The sequence below is a fragment of the Drosophila pseudoobscura genome, chromosome X, assembly GCF_009870125.1.
Source record: "Drosophila pseudoobscura strain MV-25-SWS-2005 chromosome X, UCI_Dpse_MV25, whole genome shotgun sequence".
NCBI lineage: Eukaryota > Metazoa > Arthropoda > Insecta > Diptera > Drosophilidae > Drosophila > Drosophila pseudoobscura.
Window position 1 is genome coordinate 48,105,128 of NC_046683.1, and position 12,739 is coordinate 48,117,866.

At 44.9% G+C, this 12,739-nt stretch overlaps 1 protein-coding gene across 1 annotated transcript; it reads left to right on the forward strand.

Moving 5' to 3' along the window:
* Nucleotides 1-963: 963 nt before the first annotated feature.
* On the forward strand, nt 964-12,363 carry LOC6900578 (UNC93-like protein). Its single transcript, XM_002134915.3, has 4 exons — nt 964-1,263; nt 1,331-1,527; nt 1,587-1,795; nt 12,071-12,363. Exons 1-4 carry the CDS (start codon nt 1,057-1,059, stop codon nt 12,115-12,117), a joined length of 660 nt encoding a protein of 219 aa, XP_002134951.2. The 5' UTR covers nt 964-1,056; the 3' UTR covers nt 12,118-12,363.
* The last annotated feature ends 376 nt before the right edge of the window (nt 12,364-12,739 follow it).

Below are 12,739 nucleotides of genomic sequence, written 5' to 3' on the forward strand. Positions count from 1 at the left end.
ATTCTGAATGCATTCTTTTACACACAGATTTCGGTTGGAACTTTCAATATTTTTTGTGGCATACTTTTGGGGATTTGGCGAAAAACATTTCTGTTTCCTCCGGTAGAAATCCGGTTGAAAAAACATCGTACAGGGCTTACTCTAAATTATATCTTTAATTAGAAATATTCTCCATTGGATGCATAGATATTTGAAGATAATTATGATATTTTATCAATGCAATATCGAATCTATAGGCATTCCATTGATTAAACAGCGGTTGAAAGGAGCAAGGACCTCTGGCTTTGGCACCGCCTACCGCCACAATTAATCCGAATATTAATTATGCAGAATCGCATACCATACCACAGCATATCGATTTGCCATAACTGACACATTTTCCAGCCATTGTTCCTTCTTCTGCGGCGGCTCCTGCAGCTGTTGCGGACTTGTGGGGGCCACAAAGAGCAGATGGAGATGACAGAGCCACTGCGCCTATTCCTCTGACGAGGGAGCACCACTCACAGTCTATGTGTGTGTGTGTGTGTGTGTGTGTGTGTGTGTTTGCAATTAGTAGCGCTTTATTCGTTAGTGTTGGTGCTGTTTGTACCACCATGCTGCCTGACAAATGCAAAGCCATATGATGCCGACTGGCCCGTCCGTGTAGACCGTACAATGACCCACATTGTGATGCGCTTTTATTAGACACGCGAGGCGCAAAAACAAAGGGGCCTCCACAATGGGTCCACACAATGGACGACAAAATTGTCATCATCATCATCAACATCATCATCATCAAACAGAAAACAGAAAAGCGAATGAAGCAACGAAGCTCACATGCAGACAATGCAAGTGTGGCACAGGTTACAGGACATTAAACTCGCATTCGTACGAGTACGAGTAACGAGTACGAGCAGCCGAGAAATGTGTACAAATCATGGAAAAATTTGGAAGAAAAATTACTTTCATCAAGCTAGTTTTGAGTTCTACTTTATCGAACGACAAACAATGCGATCAAACAGTTTGGAAATTTTATTTGAAATATAACAAAAGGCAGCTCTACAATATATTTTGGAAATGAATAGCAACGAGAGGCGTCGTTCCTCCGCGGCCACAGAGTTCTTGGAGGTTGTAGTGAGGCCCAAGAAATATTACAAAGCAAAGCATCTACCCGATCATGCGGATCGTGATAAAATTATCGTCAGTTCAGGGGAGAAGTTTCGCATACTTAAAAACGTGGCCGTCATATCCCTGGCCATGACGATACAGTATGTGGCCTATCAGGTAACAACACACAGACACCTATCTGATGGGGTAGCGTAACACTCGCTAAACCCCTATATCTCCATAGGGCACTCTCAATCTACAGTCATCGCTGAATGCCAAGGAGGGGCTGGGCACTATAGCCCTCTCTTGCATCTACCTTTCCATGGGCATATCCTGTATGCTCCTGCCGACCATCATGATACGTCTTCTCACCTGCAAGTGGACCCTGGTCGTCGGACAGGTCTGCTTCATACCCTATATAGCCCTGCAGCTGTACTCGCGGTATGTGGTCCCAGAAAAATCATCATTTTATTACTTACTGAAGGATCTCTTGCGTGCAGCTTTTACACACTCATTCCGGCGGGCATTTTGCTGGGCGTGTTTGCTGCCCCCATGTGGGCCGCCCATGCCACCTATCTCACCCAGATCAGTCAGATATATGCGATTATAACCTCCTCCCAGATGGACGCTGTGATCACGCTATTCTTTGGTATATTCTTCTTTGCCTGGCAGAATGCCGACACCATTGGCAATCTACTATCCAGCTTGGGTGAGTTTTTGGGGGATCTCTGACTGGTTTGTTCTCCCACTTAAATGCACATATAAACGTATATCTTACAAGAGCCATGATCTAATTTCAACTGAAAGCCATTTCTGGCCGCCTGCAATATCATTTTGCCCGTATAATTGCATTTATGATTAGGTGAGGGGCCCCACAGTCGGCCCAGATTGAGCAGCAGAAGTAGTGAGATGTGGTAAGGGGAGTGTCCGGGGTACAGGTAGAGTCTTTTAACCAATGGGGCAGTTAGTCAGTTCCAGTTAGCCGCAAGAGCAGCCACCACCACCACCACCACCACCACCACCACCGCCACCACCGCCACCGTCATCGTCATCATCATCATCATCACCAGCATCAGTGGGCGGACCACAGACGTTAAGAGCAAGCGACACATGCAACAAAGCGGGCCAGTTTACACCTGCAACAGGGCTGGGGGGGGGGAGTTTCACCTGCACCTGAACCTGCACCTGCATGGCCTTTCCCATGTAATTATTTGTAATTTGTTCTCCCAAGTGCAGGGCGAGTGCAGCCTGCTAACCAATTGTCCTAGTTGGTCCTTGTGCCCTCCACTAGGGCTTCACTCCCGTTCCCTCCTCCAGTTGTGTACATTCGGAAGTGCTTTGTTATGGTTGTTATTGCAGCTAATACAATATATATACATAGTGAGAGGAAGGGAGAGAGAGCGAGAGAGGGGGGCCAAGATGGGGCTGCTTGAATGCACATGTTAGTCGTCGTAAATCGAAAATGCCAACAGCTACTTAAAAGCCTTTCCATTTGAAATATTAGACGAGGCCTTAAGGAATGGCGTTGGGGAGGCGAACAACAGTGGGAGGACGCTGTCACTACACTCAGAGAAAAGTCTCATAACAAAAAGACACAATAATAAACCCAAACGTAAAGAAATTAAATAGATTTCACTTCACTTTAAACATAAAACTATGAAAAAGTCTATAAAATAAATCAAATATAGTAAGTTGGTAGGAAATATGTTTATTTTCATATTTATGGTAAAATGAAAGTGAAAACTGTTTTTTGTTTGAACAATTTCCCCTCTTCCAGGGGTGGGCTTTTTTTCTCTGTGTGTATCAGCACATTTATATAGATTGATGATGGCGACATCGTAGCTGACAAACGGAAACGGAAATGTTTTTGCCTCTCTGTCAGTCGCCTCGACATTCAGAAATAATTAACCCAAAAATAGCCAGAAAATCCAGCCGGAGAGTAAGCCAAAAAGCTTATGGCGTAATTGTCTAATGGCAGCGACAAAAGCGAGTCCAATGCGAGGGGCTATGGGCTCCATAAATTGTCACAAGTCCAGGAAGTCCAGGGCTATATCCCTTAACGGGGTGGGGCGGGTGAGTTGTGCTATGCTAATCTCCAAGGAGGAGACTCCTTCCAGGCCAGTCGGACCGGAGTCTGAGTCAGCAGCGTAGACTACCCCTGTAGATCTTTCAATTACGCCTCACCACAAAAGAAATCAGCAGCACAAAACAGAATCCCGGGGCATATGCCTGGGGGTCGCGTCGCCTTCAAGTTGAATACATTTCGATTAATACAAATTTGCTTGCTTCCCTCTTTTTGAATGCAAAATCGAATTATGCGCGGAATTTAAGTGGAATTCGGTTCGAGGGGCGTGAGCGAGAAATTCTGCGAAAATTTGCATCAATTTTTCTTTGCATTAACAACGGGAAGAGGTGGGAGGTCGCGAAGAGCAAGGGATGGTAGTGGATGGTATTGGATGGGATGGGATTGGGATGGGATTGGGTGAGAGGGAATGGGATTGTGCTGAGAGCTATCTGTGCCATTATTGAGTTAATAAATCACATGCCAGCTTCAATTACAGCCACAGCCCAGCCCAGTGCAAATGCTTACCTCAAAAATGCCGTTGACTGACAACTGAAGCTTCTGCTGGAATGCCTGAATGCTCGAGGAGCAGAAATGTCATTACCAGCCACTTGAAATATTCGATTTTCTATTCAAATGCTAAATTTGCGTAATAACTCAGCCCCCCCAGTGCCAGAGTCCCAGTCTGTATCTTCGCAATTCGGGCTTGTTTGCCATTTTGGTTGGGTGAAAAGGAAAGGAAAATATATCCAAAATTGAAGTGCTGAGAGTGGGCGTGTCTCCCTGGCTGAATGACAAACTGAGGGAATGAATGACTGAATGAATGAATGCTGACTTCAATGAGTGTCGTCTCAAGCATGTTGTTCGGGCTTAATAGAAATTGCCATGGAATTGAATTAAACATGCGAGAGAGAAGGGAAAGCGGTCTGTCTTCTGTGTGAGTGGCAGTCGTTCTTTGCAAGCGTTGCGCTCGTTGGTTTTTACTCGTTCAAATTCCACTACTCGCTACTCGTTGCAGCTGTGAATCATTCATTAAAGCTGTGGATCATTCTACCCCATTCGTTTATTCATTGAACAAATTACGAAAGCATGAATAGATCGCGAAAAGTTCCCCAATGCCAATGCCGAAGTTGATTTTTCCCTCGCTCGGGGACGCAGTACAGCGTGAACGTGCGAACAAACCGGATATCCGTTCATGGAGCGGATGTTGCCTGATTTCCGACCCATTGACAGCCAACCCCCCCCACAGATAATCGGCCATAATTTATCTTCAACTTGCATTAAATGACAAAAATGTATTGTGCTCTCGGTTCGGTATTGTTGTGCTCATAAATCAGAGATCAAGCCCCCGAGCTCGGTAATTGCTTTGGAAATGCGGCCAAACTGGGTTAAGCTGAAATTAGTTGTTTAGAGTCGGACTTCGTGGTGGGGCAAAAACATTTGTGATTTAGCTTTTCGATTGGACTCTCTGCCTGCAATTGTAGTTCCGTTTTGTTGGCCCAACTTTTTCCACAAACACACGCCAACACACACACACACACACACACACACAACTGGCTCAAACAATATTTCAGAACGAGCGGTGCCCCGCCCAGAGGAGAGCTCTGGCTCTGGCTCTGGCGCTGGCTCGGTCCCTGTCTCTGGCTGTGATTCTGGGTTCCGTTTCTGTTTCTGGCGGATTGGGGCTGGGGATACATGCACAGTAAATTTTCATTTGCAAGACGCTTCCCAGTGTTTCCAGTGTTCCCAGGGAGTGGGATATGCATTTAAATACGTGTTGAATTATTGTCCTGCAGCAGCAAGGAGCAGCAGAATATGGCGAGGACATGCTCCAGTTGTGCACAGCTACAGCTACATGCCCTTCTCCCCCCCCCCCCTTCCGCTCACACGCCACACCCCACACACCCCTTCCTGTATCTATTAAATTAAATTGCTTAATTTTCTGCAACTGCAAGCAGAAAGAGCGAGAGCGCGGGATGGTGCTGAAGGAGCGCTATGGAGGACATGGAGGACATGGAGGGAAAGGAACATCAAACATTACAAAACTTTCATCATTGTGTGACATGGAATTATGTATTTGTTTGCTTGTTTCTACTTCTCCTTGTCCCGCTCCCTCTGCCGCTCCCCCTTCCGTTCCTCTATTGTTCCAGTCGCCTGGCAACATTCATTTCAGTTGTTTAGATTTTATTCTCTGAAATTTTATTTATTGTAGACTGTTCTCCGAGAGAGAACTCTCGGTATTTACGTGCATGCAGAGTGGCTTTCATTCTCTGCTTCATTGTTGCTGCTGCAGGCCCTTGTTTTTTGGTAGTTGCTCAGTATATGGCAATAATAGCAATAATAATTAAAATAAATGGACTGTTATTCGGTGTCATGTGGTCCCAAGGGTGTTTATGAAGCAGCAAGGAAGTAACCAAATACATTTGTTTCGCTTGTTCCGCAAACACCAAAGCTACACTCAGAGAAAAACACACTGATACTCTTATACATTGCAGTTACATTTGAAGATGTATCCCAATAGACTTGCTACGGGACTGGAAGATGGAATAAGAAACGGGTTTCACTGACATTTAATACGAAAATATTTTATTTAAATATAACATGAATTTCGTATTTCGTACCGAATATTTAGTTTAATGTCATTTTTCTTTGATTGGTAGAGAAGAACACAAAACTAGAAAGGGGTAGAACTCGTTTCTTCTCCAGCGACAGATACGACTGGGCGAGTGTCAAATTGGGCGAGTATTAAATTGGGCGAGTATCAAATGGGGCGAGTATCAAACGGGGCGACTATCAAACAGAGCGAGTGTCAAACATCGAAAGTAGCGAATAAAACAACGAGCTGCTATTAAAGATACTGTTCTAGACGTTCACCTGAAACCCCACACAGCCCCCCCCCCCCCCCCCCCCAACATATCCCAGCCATCATCATCAGCCACAGCCCAGACACAGATCCGTCTTAAAGGGAATTTCGCTCCTGCCACTTGCAGCGGGGTTCGCAGACGAGCGAACAGACGGGGGGCGCAGGCTCCACACCGGCAACATTGGGCTCATAATTCATTAAGACTTTTTTGAGTTATGCACAACTTTTTACATTTCTTTTCTTTCTCTTACGTTCTGTTGTTGTAACAACTCTGTCTGCTGCCTGGGGACAAAACCGATAAGAGTTGAAAGGCAGTGAGGAAAGGGCTTTGCTTCTGTTTCTGGATGATAACTGGCTACCGTTAATTTTTCTTTTCCTTCTAGTCTCTGCGGAGGAGGAACTTGTCAGTTCGTTAAGGTGTAAATTCTGAAAGCCATAAACAAAAGGCAGCTTTGCTTCCACTTTCTCTTCCCCTTAGACTTCTTTTTGTGCTTCTGCTCCTTCGCCTCCTTCGCCTCCTTGTTCTTATTCTGTTTCCATATCTTCGTCCTATACTAGGAGTTCCGTCAGCTGCTTCTGCTGCGCTTTTGTTTGCACGCCTTGAAAACTGCTGCATTGTGTGCAGAAGTTAGCCCCCGAATACTGTCCAGGACAGTGGATCAAAGTCCTGGGAAAAAGATACTTTTGAGGTGAAATGAATTGGGCCGTAGATTAGATATCCTTTTCGTGTAGTTGCCACACCACTGTGCCGCTTCCAGGCCACATTTATGGCGCTTTCAGCCCCACCCATCTCCCCTATAAGTTCCAGCCGGGCTGTGCACAAAATGAAATTGTTTTGCGCTGCCCCGTCCCCGTCTCCGTCTCCGTCCCCGTCCTCGGCCCGTCGTACTCGCTTTGGGTTTTTACTCGGCTTCTTTTTAGTATGCCAAACAGCAGCTGCTGCTGTTGCTGCTGCTTCTGATTCAGTTGGTCACAGGGGAGGCAGAGAGAGGCCCTGTCCTGGTCCTGGTCCTGGTCCCGGCCCGGTCCCGGTCCCGTTCCCGGTCCTGGCCATGGCCCTTGGTCCCAGCCCTGGGTCCAGTTCTCCGCCGCGTTGCACAGAATTTGTAATTGCAATGTCGGTTAATTAAATACAGTTTTACTTTATGTAGCTCTCGGTTCTCTGCGCGCACTCTGTGTCCCTCGTCCCTCCCTCGTCCCTCGTCCCTCGGTTGTGTTGTTTATCTTGTGTGTACGTCATTTTTCTCTATTTTTCACTTAGAGCTTGTTAGACTCGCTGTTGAGCCTAGTCGGAGGCACCGAGGCACCGTGCCTCGGAAATTTATTGCCTGCCCTGTGTACAAGGCCCAGGAATTGGTTCTGAAAGGATTATGAGTGGGACAAGCCTTTGGTGGGAGAGCGCCAGAGAGGATCAGTTGGGCTTAAGTTCAAATGCCAACTGCAGTCTTAGGCAAAAGATGAACCAGCTGAGACAATTGGAAACCAAGTTTAAAGATGCTTTCAAATTGAAGAGTAATGAATGGAATAGTGCCAACATTGTCTTTAGTTAGACAAACATACGATCACTCTCTAGTTCAAAACAAATACGAGTACCACAGTGCTGTGTGGAACAGGGGAAAAAAAAATAACCAAAGCGTTTAACCAACGAGAGTAATGAGTGCAAAGAAAACCACAGAAACTGTATCATTTTCACAAAAGAGTTTTTCTTTCTGCAGCACTCTCTATACCCCCCCCCCCCCCCCCCCCCTTCCATATAAACTGTTGCAGCAATTACTTGAACATATGTCCAGCAATTAAAAAATGTTCCACATACGCACTGTGTGACACTTCTCCTCCCTCTTTGCTCGCTCGCTCTCTCTCTCTCGCTCTGTCCCCGGGCACATTTTTCTTCTCTCTTTTCGCTCTACTGTGGTCTGTCCTCGGTGCCATGTGCTGCTTTAATTGCGTTTCTTCTCGCTCATTTGTTTTCTCGCTCTTTGAACTGTTTTTATCTAGATTTTTTTCCTTTTTTCTATTGCTCGGAATACAGTGTGATTAATCGGGGGATGTTCTCTATAAGTATTCGAATCGAATGATTAGTTTTTCAAACATTTACCAAAACAGTCACAGAAAACAATAGGCCGCTTAGCGCTTCTAGGAAAAAATGTAACAGCGTCCATTAGAATTCTAAACAGAAAGTTAAACAATAATTCAGTTGGTCTGAATTATGGCGATCCCCCACTCGTAGCCCCTCCCCGACCCTACGGGGGTAATCAAATATTATTTATTCGCTGTTTACACATATATAACATTTCCTTCTCCCCCCCCCACCGCTCCCCCCACCTACTTGACTTGCTAAATTTATGTAAATTGTGCGTAGAGAGGAGGAGGGGAACGCCGTAGAACACGAGGCATAAATTGGCTTATTGCGCTATAAATTGTATTTATTTTGATGAAATTTACACAAGGCATAAACGAACCGAACCGCCATGAATCTATATATGAATACATATACTCGTACTCGTACTCGTACTCGTACACCCACTCCTACTCGAATCTACTAGTGGGCCTCTGGCTCCCCAGGATCTTAAAGCTTCAAGTCGCATGGGGTACAACATTTTTGTTCTCTTTATAATGAACCGCAATTGCGATGATGCCTTGATAAGAAATTAAATATAAAATGCGTGAGAACAAAATTTGTGCTTGGTGACTGAGGCGAAAAGCGGAAATGAGATAGATTCCTGGGAAAAAAAATATGCACCAAAAGAAAAGATTTCCATGGAGTACATATGCATGTATCTCAAAGAAACGGAAAGATTACACCCAGAGAAAACACACTTAGATTTAAAAATACATACCAAAAGAATAGTGGACTGGAGATAGTTAAAAGATATTCGTTTACTTGCATTTTGATAGTTATGTGAGAATATGGGATTTATTATATATCAAAAATATTTAATAATCAATATATTTCATGCTAAAATTTAACATTTTGATATTTAAATTATATATATTTCACATTTTCATTAATGTAATGTAAATAAATAAAGATAAAATAAAATATTTATATTAAATATTTTAAAATTAAATTCACTTTTTTGAATATATTTCGTATTTGGAGTATAATTTCATATTTCTTATTTTGATTAAATGTGTTTAATATTAAAACCTTTAAAATATTTAATTTAAATATCAGAGTGTTTCTTTTTCTCTGAGTGTAGGTAAATTTAGGGAATTATTGTGTATGTTTAGATTAAAATTTGTATTAAAATTTCGTTCAGTGCATTGACTTTGCTGCTTAGCGACATTGATGTTTATGGATTTTGATTGCCCGCCCACCGCTCCATCGCACTTGGGGCTGGGGCTGGGGCTGGGGCTGAGGTCCCCACAACTGATGTCGGGATAAGCACGCTTTCTTGCACAGGGGTGGCGAGGGGGGGGGGGAGGTCTATACCACCCCACCCTTCTCATGCTCCTCTCGCTTGGCTCCATTCCGGCGTTCCTCTTTCAGCATCGCAACATTTAATGAATATCGAAATTGGCAATTTCAATATTAAAGCGATTTTGCGAAGCTATATGAGCTGTGCCACGCCCGATAAGATTAGCCCGAGATGAGACCCAAGTCTTTATCCATATCCATATATGTAATGTACATGCATAGATGTGTGTGTGTGTTCGTTTGCATATGTGTCTGTGTGTGTGTGTGCGTGTGTGTTAGTGGATTCGAAAGTCATTGGTGTGTAAATTACGCCAGTCATGATGTTTCCCATGTTGAGGAAGGGATCCTGCTTCGATTTGATGATGCGGAAAAGTAAAACCACAAAATCTGAGCCCCAACATAAATTGCCATTTGCTTGCTCTCCCTCTCCCTCTCTCTCGCTCTCGCTTGCTCCCTCTGCCACACTCCTTTGGCCCTGGATATGCAAATGACAATGCAGTTTGAGGGTTCCTTTCAGAATTAATCAGGACCAGCCAAACTCCAAGGAGTAAATGGTTATCCTCCCTGGGAAACTTTTCAATCTATGGCAATCGGTAATTGCCCAGCATCTGTTGGGGACTCGGGAAGTTCTTTAGTGTTATTGCAGCCATTTCTATTTGAGCCAGAACTCATAAAACTCACTCGAGAGTTGTTACTGTCTGCCCCATGTCGTTGGACAAATGAAGTTCCCGGGAGTTGTGGCAGCACTGGGGGTGGCTTTCCGGCTGTGGGGGGAGCTGCTGCTCCCTAATGAAATTTTGCAACCACCGAAATAAAAAGTATCAGTGTCTGGCAGATTGTACAATGTACATGAATGGGAATTAATTTCCAACAAAATGACAAAGCAAATGCCTTAACAGCAGAAGGGTGGGGTCCAGTTCTCAGAAAATTAAAGGGGTTTCCAGAAAGGTTTCTCCATAGACCATTCGAAAAAGGCAGTCTCCCATGAGAGACCAGAACACCCATAGATGGCATAGGAAAAGAGAAACTGTTCCATATTTAAATTAAATATTCGGTTTTCAGTTCAATTAATTTCTTTTTACAATTTTCACTCTCGGAGCAAATCTGTTGATAACAATTTTTACAGCTTTGTTAGATATGAAAATTTGAGGGCTTTTTGGATGAATATTCAAATGCTACGCTTTTTAAACTATTTTCTGAAAAATTCCACTTCTACCCCGACATGGGAAAAAAAGTCAATCGGGCCTGGGGGGCTGGCCCCTCCCCCTGCAATAGGCAATCACTTTTAGCTCGTCGAGCAATCAACATCCGTTACATTAATTTGATGTTGCCATCTCCTTCTCCTTCATCTCCGGCTAACAATATTAAAATCTTTATCAAATCGAAATTAAAAACCAGTTGGAATTGCTTCCTCCACCGTTGGCATTCCCATTCCCACTCCCATTCCCACCTCTACTTCTGGCAACAACTAAACTTCATCTGGATGGTGCACCCCTTGGCCTGGCCCGGACACGGCCTGGACCCATAAAACTTTAAATAAATATGCAGCGTGTGCTCTGCCTGTGGCCCCATCCTCATGCCCTCCTCTCCAGCTGTCTGGGTGTGTGTGCCCGTGTAACCGATAACATCATTATTGATGAAGCTCCGGGTGGAAGTCGCAGTCAGGCAGGCAGGCAGCCAGGCAGGCAGGCAGGCAGGCAGGCAACCAGCTAGCAAATGGCAGAAAGGCAGACCGAACAGATTGCAGGAATGTGCTCCGCTCCCAAGGAGCAGCCACTGTCAGAGTCAGAGTCAGAGCTAGAGATAGAGGTCGCCCGGCACTTCCGCTCTCGGATGGGACCCCGACCCGGCCCGGCCCGGCCACCCCCTCCCCCTCCCCAGTACGGGTTGCAGCTGTTGTTGCAGACAGCGTGAGGGTGAAAGGGAGGGGGCGCTGGAAGAGGGCGCTCGTTTAGAGATTGGAAATCGTAGACATCGTCGCAGTCGTCGTCGTAATAACTGTAATTGATTTTTGATTTGTGATTTAATTTAACACAGTTAAATGAATTGAACTGAAGGGGAGTGGCGGTGGAGTAGCAGTCGAGTGGAGGTGGAGGTGGAGTGGGGAGACAGAGACAGAGACAGAGAAGAGCCACGATTAGAAGGAGCTAACGGAAGACAGCGAAAGGTTCTGCCGAGCATTGGAGGTCATTGTAGGGCGGGGCTTAGTTGAGTTGACTGCATATCTGTCCCTTAAGCTCCCAATAAAATATACTCCCTGGCAAGATCTGCGTTTATTTAATATGTAAATTAATTGATTTTACCTTTATTTGCAGCCTGAGACGCAGACAGATGATTTCCAACTAACAATCCTCCCAATTTTCTTTTAGCCTCAGTCGTGAGAATATGTTTCGACCTTCATTACCACACGAAAACCCACATATAACTACTAATATCTAATCCGTTTTACAGAGCTAATTTATATATTATTCTACTGTATTTACAGGTCGCTGCAGCATAATAATATAACCATAATTTCTCGAAATATTTCCTTTTATAGATCCCGTCTCTTGTCACAATTGAGTTCCCCCTTTAATAGCTAATGCCCAGCTTTGATCTAATTAGCTAATATATATTCTATTTTACCCCCAAATCGCTGCAGCAAGGAAACTATCGGGAGCAGGAGAAGTACGCGACACTGGCCAATGATCTAAGGTCTGCCCGTCTGCTCCGGGATGCGGATCTCGCCAAGCAAAAGGCTGACTACTACACCAAGCAGATCGAGGAAGCACCCGATCGGGATTCAGATGGAGAGGACGACGAGCTCGAGCAGGACGTGACTGTCAACGGGGGACAGAGAAATGACTGAGGATAGCTCCATGCACATATCCATACACAGAATCTTCGAAATTGTGTTGATATAATAGATTTTACCCTGAAAAATGCTGCTCTTTATTTTCCGGCATCTTAATCTTCAGGGTTTTCCGGGGCCATCTTTTCTCCGGGTGTGTGTGTGTGTGTGTGTGTGTTCGCTGAGCGTTAAATTAATTGTCTTGCCAGGCCATGACGCATCGTCCAGCCACAGAAGGATGCCAGAAGTGCACCATAAATGCCACAACACACACAGGGACCCGAAAGATCTCGCTGCTGCTGCAGAGAGAAGGAAAGATAGAGAGAGAGAGATAGAGAGAGAGAGAGAGAGGGTGCTGCAATGGCATTAACTTGGCGTTGATGATGCGCCAAGATGCGGCCAAGTGCTGCCAGCCTTCCACTGCAGTTGCCATCAAAGGAAGCTGGAGAGACACCGTAAAAGGACAACGCTTTGATTGCC